General features: G+C 42.5%; 1 protein-coding gene across 1 annotated transcript; it reads right to left on the reverse strand.

Moving 5' to 3' along the window:
• Positions 1-2,278: 2,278 nt before the first annotated feature.
• Positions 2,279-17,589, reverse strand: ARL8B (ADP-ribosylation factor-like 8B). The gene is made up of 7 exons (XM_010570375.1): positions 17,373-17,589; positions 7,954-8,034; positions 7,260-7,333; positions 6,741-6,834; positions 5,994-6,061; positions 5,687-5,757; positions 2,279-4,239 (listed from the first exon to the last, which is right to left on the reverse strand). The coding sequence occupies exons 1-7, from the start codon at positions 17,493-17,495 to the stop codon at positions 4,190-4,192; spliced, it is 561 nt and encodes a 186-aa protein (XP_010568677.1). The 5' UTR covers positions 17,496-17,589; the 3' UTR covers positions 2,279-4,189.
• Positions 17,590-17,671: the final 82 nt, after the last annotated feature.

The following is a 17,671-nucleotide window of genomic DNA, read 5'->3' on the forward strand; positions in this document are numbered from 1 at the left end:
AGAAAGTGAAGATTATGCAGTTTTATATGTCAGCATCCAAAAAGGACCATCTTTCCAACCTGTTTCCATAAAGGTGCAAAGAGAAAACACAAATCGATAAGAAACTAGATTATTAGTTCCACAGATCATGAAACAGCTCCACATTTGTGCATTTTTCATGTTGCCAAGTGGTAGGACAGAATTGCTCTGTGCAACTGCTACGACACTCAGCTGTATTCGGGGTGATGATGAGTTATGCTGCACTGTAATTGCACTTGAAGAAACCACCATCCACACTAAAGTTGATAGGACATTAACACTCCAAGGAAAACTTTCACACAGCCCGGTACTGTGGGTGCACGCACAAACATTTCTTCCTAGTCTAGTCTAGAGACGTGCTGCTCTACAATCAGTAAGAGCGATCGCTTGTACTGAACAAAACCACCAACAAGTATTTAGAGTTGATGGCTATTTTAAAATCATTGGGACACCATACAGTACCAACACATCATGAGGTCATAAAGGTACGACTGGTGTCTAACTTGCGTGCATATTCATGACCAAGAGTTCTCTCCAGCTCAGTATTTGCCTTTTCACAAGATCCAGCTTTCTTAATATGCTAACGGTCAAGGCCTACTGCAGATACATCAGAAGAGAGTTTCAGGACTACAGCTACTGATGTTTAAGTACAATAATTTATGTTACTAAAATGCACGCCCAAAAGCAACTTTTGTTTAGAGAATGGGAAATTTAATCAGTTTCTTTTTACTGTCTAGGGTCACTACAGAGCCTGAGACAAGTAATCATCATGAGAGATTAGACTGGCCCAATAGACTTCTAGAAGCAGAACGCAGCTATAACATCCAAGTTCAGCAGACAACACTGCTAATGCCTACCTTAGGCTCCACACCTTTATTGGAACAGAAAAGCTTTAATCTTGGACTTAACTGTGCCAGATAAGTAAGCAGTCTTTTCAGCCCAGGGCTGAAAGGTGGCAAGAGCAGCCTCACTTCTCTGGAAAGACTTACTACACCTCCCTTCTGTTTCAAAGTGAAGGTAGTTGGAAAGCTAATCAAGCCCTCAAACAGAAGAAGTGTAAAGCTCTGCACTGGATTCAAACAGTCTCTTCAAGGTCTACATTTCTGCCCCGTGAGTAACTGAGGGCATCTCGAGCTGTGCAAGAACAGCTGTGAAAACCTAGGCAGAGTCATTTCATGAAGTAATAACAAATGTACTTTTTAGAGTATGCACATCATAGGTGGCCAGTGTAGCTTTCCTTGCTATTTACATGTAGAAGTAGAAGCTATTACTTAAATACCACATCAAGCAAACAGCTGTTGGCCAAGTTCACACCACAGCTGATTTAAGTGATTAGTACTGGTATCAGACCAACAAGGGTGACAAATCTTACAGCAGTAATACTGTTTTCAGATTTTGTATCTAGATGCATTTTGCTTTGAATGTTAACTCCAGGTAGCTTGTTTTGCACACAGGAAACTCCCCATCAGTTGAAGAAATACGCACATGATGTTTTACTCAACAGTTCATTAGTCCTTCCCACCAGCCGAGCTACACGTGATGGATGCTAACTGACCAGTACTCAGGCCTAAAAACTAACCCATTACAGCTCAGTAAGTTTGAAAGCTTACATAGAGGCAGGCCACGAACAGAAGACATCCAATTTGTTACCATTACTTGGAAGATGTTGACGTATGGTCCTATACGTTAATCAGTGACCCGAGAGAAATTAATGCAACAAAGCATTTGGGAAGAACAGTCAGTGTTAACTTCAGATTAAAATCACAACAAAGATTTTGTCCAAGACCTCTGTCAACAAAAGCCTCGCTTTCCAATGAGATAAGAATCTTTATGCTTTAATTGGCAGTCAATGATCAGGCACTGCTAGATCTGACACTTCTGCTAGAAAAGCAAAGGTTTTACTCTAGGCTTGATGACAAGCAACAAGCTTGTAGACACATGCATTTTTCTCCTGAAAACAGAGCTCCAGAAGGCTGCCCGTACTTAAGACCCTTCAGCTGACCAGTGCTTTTCATAAACATAAAAAAGCACTGAAGTCTGCCGAGACTGACTGACTAAGCTTGCTCATGCAACCTGAGAAAGCCCCAGGCCTGAAAGGTAGTTTTACAAGCATTTCATTTGAATACTTGAACCACATAATATTAAGAAGCTCAGGTATTTACCGAACCTTCTTCCCCCACTGTAATCTTGTGGGAGAGGAGACAGACATCCAAAAATGTATTTCCATGAGTTAAGCCACATCAACCCAAGTCAGTCAGTTAAGTGTCAATACAACCCTCAAAACATAAGTTTATTGAATAAAGCTGAAGAGCAGTAAACCAACAGATGCATCCACCTAAATAAAAAAAAATTCACGTATTTACAAAGTTCAGTAATTGTATAAGTTGTTCACATGCAGAGAGTAATGCACAGGTTAACAATTGGTAGTGTTTGGATGCCATAAACGCTGAAAGCAGTGAAGTATATAAACACCAAACACATCAAGTTTAGCTATAGGCCAGTTAACTAAACAGTGACCTGGTCCCCCACAAAGATTCACACATTCTAGTTTAGTTTCCTTATCTTAGGCACAAGCAAGTTTGCTAAATAAAAGTAACTGTAGCAGTTCCTGGTGAACTAGGGACTACAGTAGCAAGTTAATATACCCTCTCCTCTACAGCACCAGAGTATGAATTAATTGAAATCATGCTTCAGAGAACTGAAAGGGGACAAAAAGTTAAAATGCAAGTTCAGACTGAATGCAGGCAGCATGTAGTGTCTGTGCAACAGTGCGATCGTTGGTACAGAACAGTAAGGCCATGGCAGTCTAAATTAAAACTGGCTTGTCATAACTGATATGGACTAAACAGTTTCCAACCAAAGACTCCGACATAATGCAAACTACATTTAGGTGAAGAATCACACACAGTGTGAGGCAACACAAGCAGGTGCACCATGTATTTGCATACACTAGTAAGCTACACTGACATTACTGTATGAACAAACCAGTCTTAACAAGTCTGTCCCTTTAAATATACTGAAGTCATTGAGAAAGTAAAGCTACAAAAACATTACAATCTTTAGTTTATACATACTTCCCTATACTGTAGGAGCTAGTCAAGAAACAGGATCAATTCATTGGCTCTCTTGTGCTTTGACACAGTAGAACATTTCATCTTGCAACTTACAGACTTTGCACATGGTTACATCAAGAAAGCAGGCAGGTCTAGAGTTGTCACAATAGCCTAGATATTCCATAGCACCAGGTGAAACTGTGCCCAGCCATTTCATGAGCAGGAGACACTAGACGATTACATAGATATTGTGCTAAAGGTCAACAACTGACTCTATACAAAAACATCAGTAATTTAAGTGTCATGCAGCTGCTCAGAATGTGTGTTCTGGTTTCAGATAGAGACCACTGGTATCTGTAGATAGAAAAATGTATTTGAACAAAGTCTGATGTTCCTAGCAATTTGTTTTCATGCTGGAATACTCCAATTTTTGAAAGCTTGACAGAACAGTCCATTCCCATCCCCACACACAAATGTTTAAACAGAAGCAACAAAATGATTTTAAACAGTCGACTCTTTCCTAATTCATCATGAGAATTTTCTTTTTCAAGTGACAGGATAAGCTCTCAGCTGTAGATTAGTGATGCTGATCTATGCCTTGTGCTCCCCTCTGCAAACAGCTCCCATTTCTCTGCTTACATACACACATCACATGCATTTGTGAGATAAATCGGTATCCCACAACTCACGCTTAAATGTTTTCTAACTACTGTATGTGGCATCTTACAGAATCTTAATGCTGTCAAGCATCAGCATCTTCAAGCCACTAAACACTAGAAATAAAACACTTGCTGAAAATCATATAAAAACCTGGCCCTGAAAAACCAGAACAGAGTGTACCATCATAGTTAACATGGTAGAGAGATTTTTTCTTTTAAAAAGCCCCCCCAACCCTCCCACCATAGATGGTTGTAAAATAAATATTTGTGCTGACTTTATCATGACAACTCTAGTTGTTTTGTGACAGAATAGGAATACAAGTCTTCAGCAGTGCACATGAGAAATGAACCGTGAAAAGGCAAGATTCTTGATACAGGATTTTTGGGTAGTATCTCATTATGGAGGGAAGTGGACAATTGAGATTATGGCCAACTGGTACTGGAGATTCCAAGAAGACTTCAGCTTCTTCTAGATTTTGAATGCTGAATAAGCCACTGAAGCGTGATATCTAAAGAGAGAGAGAAGAGAAGTTCCATATTCAAGTATCTGTCTGTATTTGTGTAACTGGCATCACTTTGGTATGCCAGTGTCCTCAAATACATGACAGGAATATCCAGCCCTTCCCCAGAGGATGGTCCAAGACAGATCAACAGAATGATTTTGTGGAATGCTTGCTGTCTGTGCTTTGGTCCTGTAACTGCTCAGTGTCCTTTAAGTAACACGTAAAGGAAGTGCCCCGGGCAGCCTGGTTCCTCAGTCAGCTACACCTCTAGGAAAAAGACATGCCTTAATCTAATACTTTGGTATAGCTTACATAATTAGTTGTAGGTCAACATCGCTCTATTTAGCCAGTCTGCCTCTCCTCACCTGACGAGAACAAAGTTAAGCCCTACAAAGCACCAAGCTCCTCCATGCTTGAAAGAGGGTCTCCTAAGGAAGTGAAATGCACTAGCATCATACCAGCCTGATGCTTCCAGCAGCACCTTCCCTATAGCATCAGTGATGCTCAGCTGTGCTGTGAGCCTTGTGCAGGAGATAGAATAGAAAGGAGTATCTGCTTCTCTTATCCACCATGTTTGAATCTTTAACTGATGGTAAGGTAAGAGGGGCTTCTTGGATAAGAAGCCAGAAGACTTCCAAAGGCTGTTCATTTTTCCTTGGAAGAAGTTGAGTCCTTAATATAAAGCAGTTCTGGTATCCTCTATAGCCTGTTCCTGTGACCACCAGCCTGAAGTTTCCCTCATCAGTAAACTCATGTAGGCCCACCAATGAACCAGTGTTAATCTCATGGCAGCACAAGAAGGCATCAGGAGAACAATGGCTACCATTGTTAAGCAGTGTGTTTTCATTCAGTTGAGATTACTCAGTTTACTTATAATACTTGTGTCAAGTACTTGGTATTACACAGTACCATGGTTTCTGCCTTTGACCTCCAGAAGTTCTAAAGCAATTAATATCAGCACCAGAAAATTTACTGTTTGGCTGCATGGAGTAGTGACTAGCATAGGCCACAACATGAACTGCTTTGATAAGACAGCAAGGGAAGATGATTATTTCAAGGGAATGACTGTTGAGGGAAAACTTGCTGCAAGTACTTGCTAGCCTCATGAAGTGAGGCAGAACTGAAAGTACCTGACATAAGTATAAAATCATTTAGGCCAAGCTAATAGTGAGACTGGTCAGCTATTTGCTGCAAACTAACTGATGAAAGGCAGCAGACTTCACAGGAGACTGACATATGTTTTGATAACTACAACCCCTACAACTTTAATACCAGTCAAGCTTCCTCACTGCCATCAGGAGTTATACTAAATTTAACCAGTGCACCTACATATTGTTCTTTGATTTGTTACCAGTTTCCTGAAGCCAGGAAGCTTGTGTTTAAGAAGTTAAAATCCCCCAATCCATCCTCTGAGAGCTCTTCAAAATGCTTAGCATTTTAGGTTAATAGTTACCTATATTATCTTTCTCTTTGCAAGAAATTGAGTAGCAGCAGATTTCTCTGTCCTGAATAGCAGCAAGGTTCCTATGAAAGAGAGAACATTTCAACATACACTTCACTTATAACAAGGACTCTTATACTGAGAATCTAAACTGTTCCCCTTCATCTTCTCCAGGTAACTTGTTCCTGTACAATGTTTCAGCTAGCTCCTGTTGCTGGGTTTTCTACTTACAAATGCAAGCTTCTTGATCTAACAACCCTATGTACATTAATTCATTTATTGAGTTAAAGTAACCTTTCTTAGGAAGGGTTAGACTTACATCTTTTCAATTAGCTGTTTCTCATCCAAAGCATTAGGAAGGTCTCTCTTATTTCCAAGTACTAGAACCTGAAATTCAGAGCAGAAGGAAATAGTTGCAGCTTTGCTTTAAAACAAAAAACAACAAAACAACAAAAACAAAAAACTACCAAAAAAACCCACACACACACCAAAAAAACCCCAACCAACCAAACACAAACACAAACTTCAAGGGATTCTGACAAGCAGTCTGCACTAGGCTATTAAATCTAACAGAATGAGACATTCACTATTAAACCACATCAAGGAGGAAGATTGACCTAATCCCAGGGAAAGAGGGGGTACAAATAACCTGTTACGCACAAAAAGCAAGCATGAGAACACATCAGCTCACAAAACTGAGAACAATCCCAGCAGACTTTCAGCTGAGATTCCCCAAACTTACTCTATACTTCTGCACTACAGTCTAGTTAACCTGTACTATAGTAGACTCTAGAAGAGAGCACAAACTCATAGTGGAATACTCTAAATTACTGTTCCAATTTTTTTTTTTTTTTTTTGTGGGTACTGAACAAGAATAAGATCACTGAAGGATTGACTGAGGTCAACGATTTGATTTAAGGCACTAGGGGCAGGTATTGTTCATGGTTATTCTAACCAGTAAGGCTAGGCCTTATACTTCACTTAAGAGTTCGAGCCAAACTTCAGTTACTAAAGTTATGCACATTCCTCAAGCAAATTTAATACTGTGTAGGGCAATATTACTTACAGGGATTCCTTGTAACTGTGGCTTATCTAGAAGATTGTGCAGCTCATTTCGAGAGGCTTCTATTTTTTCACGATCTGCAGCATCTACCATGTAGCTTTAAAGAGAATTTAAGGTTAGGTCAGTGAGACTGAACTACTTCAGAAACAGCAGTCTTTTCTTTACGCTGTCAGTTTTGAGCAGATTCAACAAGGCTTTAAATAAAGCTAGGTCTTCTGAGCAAAGAATTTGGTTCTTTTAAAAAAATTCTCTAAGATCAGAGTAGATGAAAGATTCTTTCAGTTAGACAGCACTGCCACTCAGTTCAGACAGGAAGTAGTTAGTACTCTAGATCAGACACTGATAAGAAAATAACCCATCTTGAGCCCTGAACTTAAGGGTAAAAAAAGGTCAATATGCTTGCAGTACAGTTTCAAAAGTAAAATGAGTACTACCGACTCAAGCATGCACTGTTAGAAAGGCCACACACAGAAGAGAAGCAAATCTGAAGTTAAGTACAAGCTGAAGGAAGACAACACTTACACAATAGCATTAACTCCTCTGCAATATCGTTCCCACATGCTTCGGAATCGTGGTTGCCCTCCTATATCCCAAATCTTAAGGCAAGGGGAAAAAGACAGTTTAGCCATGCACTATGTTTAAACATGTCACACAAGATAAGACGAGAAATCAAAACACAGTCTTCCCTTTCTCCTTAGGCCAGCTGCAGGACCTCTCACATATTAGAGCAGAAATAATCCCTTGTACAGCTGATCAAAGCTTGCAGGCCCAAGAGCATAAGATGCAAACTAGAGCATCTTAGAGCAGATACAAGAACACACGTGTGTACCAAGTTTACACACTGTGGTATATAAGATATATTGACTTAAAACTTTGCTTTTGATGTAAGCCTTCCCTTAAGCAATATTGACGAGCAGAAGAGGAGGATCTCCGGGCCCTAAACACGTGAAAATTAACTGAGATTAAAGCCAGACAGCATTATCACAACATTGCTTTAACTAGTCCATGAACCTGGAAATCACACACAGATTCTCATTTAAGAAACCCCATAAACTTAAGTGTATTCTTAAGCTATTTGACAGGTTTAGCTGAGCCTCTTCAGTTTCCTGTATTTGTCCTAATGGCGGAAGCAAAACAGAGCAAACAAATTTTAAACTAGAAGCTGAAGCCAACCTTGCATGAGTTTAAGAAGAGACAGTCAACAATGGTAACATACCTTTATTGTGACATTACCCTTCGTAACTTTTCTCATGTTGAAGCCCACAGTAGGAATCATATCTTCACTGAATTGACCTGACTGAAAAAAAAGAAAGTTAAATTTAGTACTAATCTGATGCAGCTAGTTTACATAGTAAAATATCATAAGCTTTTTCTAACCATTTGCCTTCCAACTGACGGCTTCATAGCCAAGAAGTCATGGATACAATATTCATGTGCGTTGAAGCTTGTGTGAAGTCAGTCAAGTCATTTCTTACAAGCACTTAAATAATTTTTCAAGCCTTGGGGCAATCAGGGGAGCAAAGTTACTTGGGGAGAAGTGCTTTGCATAGCTTAACAGATGGACAGCCAGGGCAAGTATAGGAAAAGAGCCATTCACCTACTTCTGCTGGAGCAAAGTTCTGTACATCAGGACCTCCTAGTTACCTGGAAGCTAGAAAAATCCAGAAGATTTTCCTCTGATGCAAGCTACTCTATGGACAACATTTACAGTAATAAATCACTCCTGTGGAGTAAGCCTCCAACCCACAGGTATGGGTTAACTCCCTGAGGAATTTTAAGAGGCTAGAAAGTGGAAGGACTTGACAGGTCTGCTTCCTGCTAGGCTACAGTGTCCAACTTGTTCAGCAGCGGAAGAGGCAATCGAAATGCAACTGGGGAGTATTGCAGCCCGTTTCCACCAGAAGTTCAGCATCACTTTAAGTTCTGACATAACTGCTGCAAAACAGTGTTGTATTAGAGACCTTCTCTAGTGGCAGATGTTTTACTATCTGTTACACTTTTATCTGTAACAGCTTGAAAGCCAAGTTCACAGCTATCTCCTGTAGCTAACCCAGGAGCCATAACAAGTGTTATCAACAGTAGTACAGATTTCTCCCATGCTTCCTTGGCTATTTGGCAGAAGGTGGATCTCAGCCACAGCAGTCATTATGTATCTCACTACATCCATTATGTGTAATAGAACCAGACAGTCAACCAGATTTGGAAAAAAGGCCAACTCAAATGCATTCAGTTGTTTAATTAGGGTTCGATATCATAGCAGTAGAAAGTCTGCTTCTCTACCCTAGAGAAGCTAGCCTGAGTTAAAAGCCCTTTAGGAACTATGAAGCAGACGTCGCATCACCCTACAGAGTTAGGGCCCAAATGCTCACAAACTGGAAGTAGTAACTAAGTCTGACTCGACATGCTTTGAGCAAATGCTGTTCAGAGTTTACAACCAGAAGATGATCAGTTTGTAATACCAATGCTTTGGCATTCACTTCCATGCCTAGAAGCTCACACTTTCTTCAGCTTGTTCCCCCTACCTCAAGCCCCCCAAAAACTGTGATCTTCCACTAGCAAACAAAAGCTGCAAGCTTCACACAATACAGACTCCAGTATAATGCTGATAAACATTAGAAATCAACTGAAAACACAGATGATAGCAGTCACATTTCAGTTTATTTGGCCAAATCCTTCAGTTAAATGGCACATTGATCTTGCTGTTGACCTCCAAAACAGAAATATGTGCAGAGCTTGGATTTGAAGCCAGCAGTCCCCCGAACAGGTGGTGATTTTTCACATTTAAGATCTGCTTTCCAGATGCATGGCTATACAGACTAACAGTCTTTTAAAAGGAGTTAAAAAAAATAAGTCCTTGAATCCAAGGAATGCAGCTGTAAAAACAGTGACGACCTGAAAAATGGACAGCTTAAACCTCATTAGGCAGGTGTTCTGCATTCTCATTTGAAAGAAGTTTCAACTGTTTAAGCTACACAGAAAAGCACATATCAATCTCATGCAGCACTGTTTCAGAAACTACTCTAACCTTTCTGCTAACTTAGCAAGGTAGGTGCACAACCTGAATGCCTGTTCATTAGCTTGCCGTTCCTGCCCTGAAAGCCCAGTGTATGAGTTGTCCATTTCAGCCAGTTTATGTGTAGCTCAGCAGCAGATGGTTAACCGTGATTTCCATGCCTGATGCAGTTTAGTTCAGTTCATAAAGCATGCACTGCCAATCTTGCCTTTGAAGGGCCAGCTTGCTATGGTTGCTCAAGAACCACTGCATTCCTGCCTCTACAGTCACACCCTACACCCACATCTTCTAACCAAACATCTCCCAAGCACTGCTTGAACCTCCATCTCTTTGTGCTACTTCATATTACCCCATATGCTGTCAGCTATTCCCATTCAGATACTTCCAGATTCTTCACTCAAGAGCTGTTCCTATCAATAGTTCATGCTCTCTCACTGCTCTTTTAGGATACAGATTCCTTCAGATTGGAGCAGCATCTCATTTGCCACATGTTTAATGTAATGCTGAAGAAATTACTGTGATCCGCCACAAAGAAGCTTTTACAGAATCTTCAGAAAAGCTGCTGCATCTTATAGTACTTTCCAAGTACTCTCTATCCACAGTACACATTCATGTGGCATAAAAACTTGTTCTGACTCACTTAAAAACTACACTACAGTTGCTCAGTTACTTCAGTTTCAGCTTTCTGTACTCTGCTCTGTAGGCAAGACAAACCAGCACTACCTGACATACTTTCTGAACTGTCAGAAACAGAAGGTGTGGGTAGCAGGTGCTTTCATCAAGCTGCCTCCAAAACACAAGCATGCCCTTTCTCTCTATAGGAAGTCTGGAGGCTGTGGATTTGAGGCGAGGCAGGCACTTTATGCCTTTGAGAGGAAGACCTTACTCTCATTTAAGTGCAGGTGTTCCTCTGTTTGCAGTTAGTGTACCTAAAGAAAGCTACTAGCAGTCACCCTATCTTTTAAGACAGGTCAAAAAATGGTTAAAACAATTGTACTGGGTTTTGTTAGTAGGCAGTGATCTCCTTTGATAGGTTCTGCTATTGTATCCAACTGTCTTGGCCCAGAAACGGTTCTCTAAACCCAGAATTTAGAGGGCTTTTGTTTACTACCTCTACGGAGGAAAAAAAGCCAGGAATTCAGCTGCCTCTTCGAGTATTCATATGCGAAAGCTACTCACACACCAGAACAAGAAGAATATGCTTTTATTAGTAGGCAGTTCTGTTTGAATCAGACTTCCCTCTGTACCCCCTAGAGCAGATTACTCAGCCCTGTCACTGTGTGTTCACGATACAATGCTTTCTCCTTCTAAAATAGGCATCAGCTTTAAAACAAGTTTGATAAGCACAGAAATATTTTCAATTCCCAATCTGAAAGTGCTTGGCTGTTGTCATACATAGTAGCATTGCTCAAACACTCATCAAGGACAGCAGGAATAGTTGCTTACAAATCTAGCAATAGCATCTGTTTTCAGCACTTGTGAATATTCCAATAGGCAGACACTACTTCATCCAGGCCTCCTGGAAGATCAGCCTTGTGTACTAGAAGCGATTACGAATTAAGCCATTAGCTCTGAGGTCATACAGACCATACAGCATTAACACAAACTGTTTGCTGAAGGTCACAAAACAAAGCTAACTCTAGCCCCTATGTGAAAGATAAGAAAGAGGGAGACTAAACAGACCAAATTTCAAAAACCACATGCAGAAAGAACCTGCAGGACTAGTCTTTAAGACTCCTCATTTAAGAGATGCTCCCTTTTCAATACTCCCAAGCTCCTGGAGAACTCAAGCATGTGATTTTAGTGCAACATGAACCCATTCACCTGCCTGAGTACTTAGGTTGGATAATCTTATTCAGAGGAGGAAAACTGCTTCCAGACTGAACTAAGTCCCTGCACTGTAATCTAGTTCAGGGCCAACACCTACCTCCATGAATTGGTTTGGGTTCAGCTCACCTTGTGTCTAGTATTAACACTAACTCTTGTACAGACTGTAGCATTTATGCATTTCACCCTCCATCTCACTAGCAGATCCAAGTCTGTCGCACACCAGCTAACACTAGCTTTGGCGGATGCTCTGAAACACCACCACACATGCCGAAGCACAGCCACATTGACAAGCACTGCTTTTTACCTGTAACACTGGCAGACTGCTTCTCTGGGTCTGTGCCCTCTCCCTCAGCCCACCAGCAGGCCAGGGGCAGCTTTGCCAGCCAGCACCCCCAGAAGTCTTCCCTCAGGAATGGGCCAGCAGCATGCCAGTTACAGGTACAGTTCACTTCCCAGAGGCTAGGATCAGAAGACTTTGGACAAGCGTTTAACTTAATATCACCTAACATTCCAGAAGTGTACAAAGGATGCAAGTTTAGTCTTTTTTAATACTTAGTCAATATTAAAACGAGCTGCTTACTACACCTACCATTTCCAGTTGTCTTGAGTCAAAAAAAACCAAAATAAAACAAACTACACTCTGGCTACTTCATCTGCCTCTCTGTAGCCATAAGCTACAGCCAGAAGACTGCCAAATTCCAGGGAGTTATGCTTACCAGACTGTCAGCACCAAGCCCTAAGCAGCTTGATCAAGTAATTGAGCATAAGACTGGAATTCCTGCTTCCTGTATCTTCCTTAAAAATTCATTTCAATACATTAAAGGAATCATTAAAGGCAGAACTCAAACTGCAGCAGTAGAACTGGCGTTCCCTCTTCTTTCTTTCCAGCTAGAGCGGTAGCTCTCTCCTGCTGGCACTGGAAAGCATGCTGCTTACAATGGTCCATCCACATGGTCCTCAACCACCAACTCAGAGCTACCAGTCTTTGATTCTGCAACCTGCACAAGCAGATTCTTTGTATTGACAGAAAAGGTCAGGGCAGCCTTTAGCTTGCATCTCAAAGCTAACATGATTCATGACTGTTATAGGATAAATTTCTTCATATAGGCTCTGTTACTACACAACAAAGATTTTTATCTTTACTTGTAAAACTTCTCATCCATCTAGAAGAGATCACAAACAAGCTTAGCCAACTAGGAGACAACATCACTGGAGTATGAATTCCAGCCAGGACACTCCCAATCCACCTGAACCAGCATCCTACCTTAAGCCCCACTCTTCATCACTAAATTTCCTTCTTTTCACACCAAAAAAAATGCCGCATCTCTCTCAAATCTCTTCAATAAAAAAAAAAAATTAAAAAATCAGAGTCATTTTAGCATTATATAAAGCTACCCCTACACTAAGCCTCCTCTGCAACATTCACAGCCTCAACCAACAAGTGCATCATATGTGCACAAATCAACTCTCTAGTTTCTGTAGTCTAGCTTCCTTCTTGAAATACTTCAGTGTTTCAGCTACTTGTGATCACATTCAGCAGCTTGAACTTTAGTTTAGAAGCTTCAGTCCTTGTGATCTAACAGTCCTGTGAAAGGCTTTATAACAGCACTTCTATGAATGATTGCTGCAGAAAGCAAAATAGCTTATTCTGACAAGAAAATGCCTTTTTATTTCCCCAACCCTGACTGCAATGGAATATTCAAAAAGACATGGACTGCTTATCGTATAACTACCACTCAGCAGTGAAACAAGACCTAAAAAGGCACATTTCTATCTAGAAGTCAGTCATGTAAGAGCTTAGGTCATTTCATGCCTCTGATAGTCATGAAAGCATACTTCTCCAGATGTTATGGCTTAAGGCTCTTCCATTGCTTAAAAGAGTGCTATACAGGAAGACCACAATGGAAAAAGTAGATTCCAATTTCAGTCACCTGTTTCAGACCACCTGGGGCAGAGCAAGCAGGACCTCAAAAAAAAAAGTATTAACTGGAATATGAGTCACCTCATATTAGCTTTATTACCTAATGAAGTGAGGCAATCCACTTCAAGAGACTTCTGTGATTAAGAAACACTTCGCTTAAAAATGTATCAACCTTCTCACTTAACTACTATGTGTATGAAGTGACAACATAAGCTATTTATGACCTACCTGGGTGTTTCAGAAAGCACTAGAGCAGCAGTGAAGCTCTTTAGAACAATCTTTTTCTGCACTTCTCCAGTGTGACTTCTTTAAGTCAAAGTTACTTGTAATAGTCATGAGGACAGAAGGAAGTCACAGCTCCCAACTGGCCAAAGGAATTTTTTGTTGAGAGGCGCTTCAAAAAAATGCTTCTTTCTAGAAACCAAGGCCTCATTCAAAGGCTTGTCAGATATTCCAAAGTTAAAAAACAAAACACACTAATTCAGGCTTTGACACAAATCCCAAAAAGGGATCTTATTTATCCTACACCACAAACAGAACAGGTTCAGTTTAGCTCTTAAACCTGACAACTGTATCAGGAAAGTCTGACTCCCTCCCACCCCTGCAGTTCTCCTCTCCTGCCCGCTGAGGATCAGGCTATCAAGCTTCAGTGTTCCAGTGCCAAACGCCTGGATCAAGGATCAAGCTACTGGGCTTCAAGCAAGACTTCACAATAGGAAACACCACTCTTCCATGAAGTATTTTTTGAAACCGAACAAGTGTCCCATTATTCACCAGCATGCACTGCCCGCAGCCTGGAAGCAGAGTCAGTTTACTTGAGTCATGTTTCAGTTGCATCACATGGCTGTGGAGCTCGGTTGCCTCTTGTACCTCCCCACACCAGCATGGCTGGGACTCGCAGCTTTGACAGCAAGTCTGATGAAAGCCTGTTCACAGACACTAGCTGCAGAGATGCAAACGACAGAAGATACTGCAGACTCCAGTAAATGATGGGCATTTCAAGCCCTCAGATAAGAGGCTAACAATTCAAGATGCAATACAGGGATGACATGCAGTTTCTCTGAATAAGAGCCATAGGCCATCTACATTATGGAAATTAGGACCAGGAAGAAATGATATCCTCCCTTGTGAACAAGTTTACTCACGCACACGGAAAACTTATGCTTAATATCTAATTAGAGACAGTGACTAATACGGAGCCTTAGCGAAGCAGAAGCTGCATCAGTTGTATCCAGCTATAACTAGATTTCACTGCTAAGGTTGGTTTTTAAACCTTCTAGTCAAACTAAGTTTGGTCTGATTACAAACTAAGTGCTTGTTTACACTGGAGGAATAAATATCGCCCAAACCAGCTAGCAACCTAGAAAAACACTATTCTAGAACTGGACTGTCTGCCTTTCATGGCCTTCCCACTTCAGCGATAGTCAGGTGTTGCATCAAGCCTCCTGTGTAATTGGCTTGAGTTTTATTTCTAGTTACATACGCCCGATTTGATCGGCATAGATTATATTAGAGATTTATATTAGATTAAACTCACTGTTGCCAAGAGACTGGTAACAGCCCTTTGTTAAACAGAATGTATGTAGCCTTATAAGCCACACCAAGTTCCTGGTATGTAACCCAGCTTTGAGAGCTACTCTGTAGGACTAGCATCTTGCTGTGTCATTCCTTTCATTTTAGTTTTACGGAATCCCAACGCCTGACAGCTACATCCTTCGAAACCATTAACTGGCCTGCAGAGAGCAGTTACTCCTTTCTGGCACTCATTTCCAAATGCATACTCTGAATTAAAGTCAGTCAATGAAACAACTAACAAGAAGTTAGCTCTTCATGCCATGGATGGCACTACTCCCGTGAGAAGCAATATTGTGCTGATAACTGAAGCTCAAGCTATTTTTTTTCAAAACCAGTAATAAAAACCTGAGCAAGTCCCCTCACTCTGTTTTTTGTAAAGAGTCGCTAGATTCCCTCATTAAAAACTTCAGAAATGTGACTTGCTACTTCCAAACCTAAAACAACTAACTAGGCTGTATCATTACACATAACAGCTTCCTTATTTCACTCAGTTTTGCAAGGCTATTTGAATGACACTTACGCAGATAAATTTCTGGGTGTGATCCTAAAGTGCAGTTGAAACCTTGCAAGATTCAACCCCTAGGAAAGCAAGCTGGATACAGATGTCAGCTTTACTTAGGAGTACTTTTACCATTTGAGACAAATTAGATGGACTAAACTGATGTGCAACTACTAAAACCATTCTGTACTACTTCACATATCTGCACCACTGCTTCACAGATAACTCCCTGAAGGAGATGTGCTGCTGGTACTACACAGACAGAGCGGCAAAGCAGTACTTTGCCAAGTGCCATCGCCATCCAGGACTCCAGAAGACAAAAATCCTGCAGAGTAACCTCAGTGCCCAAAGTTGCATGAACACACCGATCAGTATCAGCTCAGCAGCCACAGACTGAGGTTGTTCAACAATTTCAGAGCTCCATTTTTAGAAATCCAAGTCCAGAGGTAGTGGCAGCCACTACTGTGTGTGAAAGAAAAAGCTTCTGGCATTCTTGGGTTAGTCTAGCAACTTTCACCTAACATAACTAGTCAGAGGAAGAGCTACTTTTTGTGAGGGCAGACCCAATTCACATCATTATCATAAAGCCCACTGAGTGCTAACATGCCCAACTACACAAGAGCTTGGCTACATTTTGACAGCTAGTCAGTGTAACAAGGATTAAGCATAGCTGCAAGAGAATGAGAGTCCTTTTCCTATCCAGTAACTTGTTCAACTGACACTTAAATAAATACGTTCATAAAAATACTCGGTAATATTAAGCCTTATAAAAAGGTGAAGGTCTGCTCAATCTAAGGTTGAGGACATCAGCTTTCTCCTTCTAGGTGCGCTGGACTCAAGTCAGTCATGCTCTCTGCAAAAGCAAAAGGTACCCTGGTTTCCCATTTCAGTCTCCCTACAAGGGCTTCCAAATTCCGGCTTGTCTCTTTGAATGTTTTCTGTCACATGCATCCACAGAACAGGACAGTGATGAAGCTGAACAAGCCACTGAAGCAGGCCACTCTTTTATCTTGTTCAACAATGGAAAAGCATCACGTAGGAGGATTCCCACACCCTTCCTTCATCTGCTCCAAGCAGATCATCAGATAAGCAGGCCCAAGTTCAGCAGCCTGCTGCTGTTAGACTTGGAAGTTGTACTTCTCAGCGCACACCTTAAGAGAAAGCAGATTGTTTGACACAGCTTTCAGGAGTCAGAATAAGCAAAAACTCTGAGAGAAGAACCGTGAGCGGGAAACATTTATATCATTTACTGAGGACCACTAGAAAAAGGTCAAATGGAAGAAAGCAGCTGAAGACACATCATGCTATCTTCACATTACGCAAGCCCAGCCACGCTAGTATGCCGACGGAAACAAGCCTTCGGCGCACACCGCAGAGCTCTGCTCCCACACGGCTACCGGCGTCTCCGCGGCCCCACCAGCGCACAAAGGTTGATGGAGGCACCCCCAGCACACGCTATTCGAGGCCGTACACGGCCGGCTCAGCCGCCTCTCCGACGAGCCCACCCAGCAAGGGCACACGTCCCTGCTTCCCACCCCCGGCAGCCCAACGGAGCAGCTCCGTCCCAGCAGCTCAGCCCAACGCGGGAGGCGGGCGAGACCCCCACCGTCTACCGGGGAAGGGGAAGAAAGGGAAGGGGGGGTGTGTCGAGCAGGCGGTAGCCGCGGTCTGCCGACACCAGGCCCCGGCCCCGCCTGGTCTCCAGCCCGCTCCCGCCGGGCCTGCACAGGCCGCGGTGCCCCCCCGCCAGGCCCCGCCGCGGCCTACCCCCGGCCCGGCGCGGCCCTCTCCGCTCACCGCGATGACGTTGACGAAGGTGGTCTTGCCCGAGTATTGCAGCCCCACCAGGGTGAGCTCCATCTCCTCCTTCCAGAAGAGCGAGCGGAACCAGTCCAGCAGCCGGGAGAGCAGCGCCAGCATGGCGGCGGCGGGGGACCGGGGTCTGGCTCTGGCTTCGGCTCCGGCGGCGGCTGCCCGACACCCGCGCGCTCCCACACGGCCCGGCTCGCCCCCGCGCCGCGGTCATATGACCGCACCAAGAGAGGCCGCCCCGCCGGCGGACCCCGCGCCGCCGCGCACCGCACCGCCCCCTGCCG

This window comes from Haliaeetus leucocephalus, unplaced genomic scaffold, assembly GCF_000737465.1.
Source record: "Haliaeetus leucocephalus isolate CR32 unplaced genomic scaffold, Haliaeetus_leucocephalus-4.0 Scaffold2, whole genome shotgun sequence".
NCBI classification, from domain to species: domain Eukaryota; kingdom Metazoa; phylum Chordata; class Aves; order Accipitriformes; family Accipitridae; genus Haliaeetus; species Haliaeetus leucocephalus.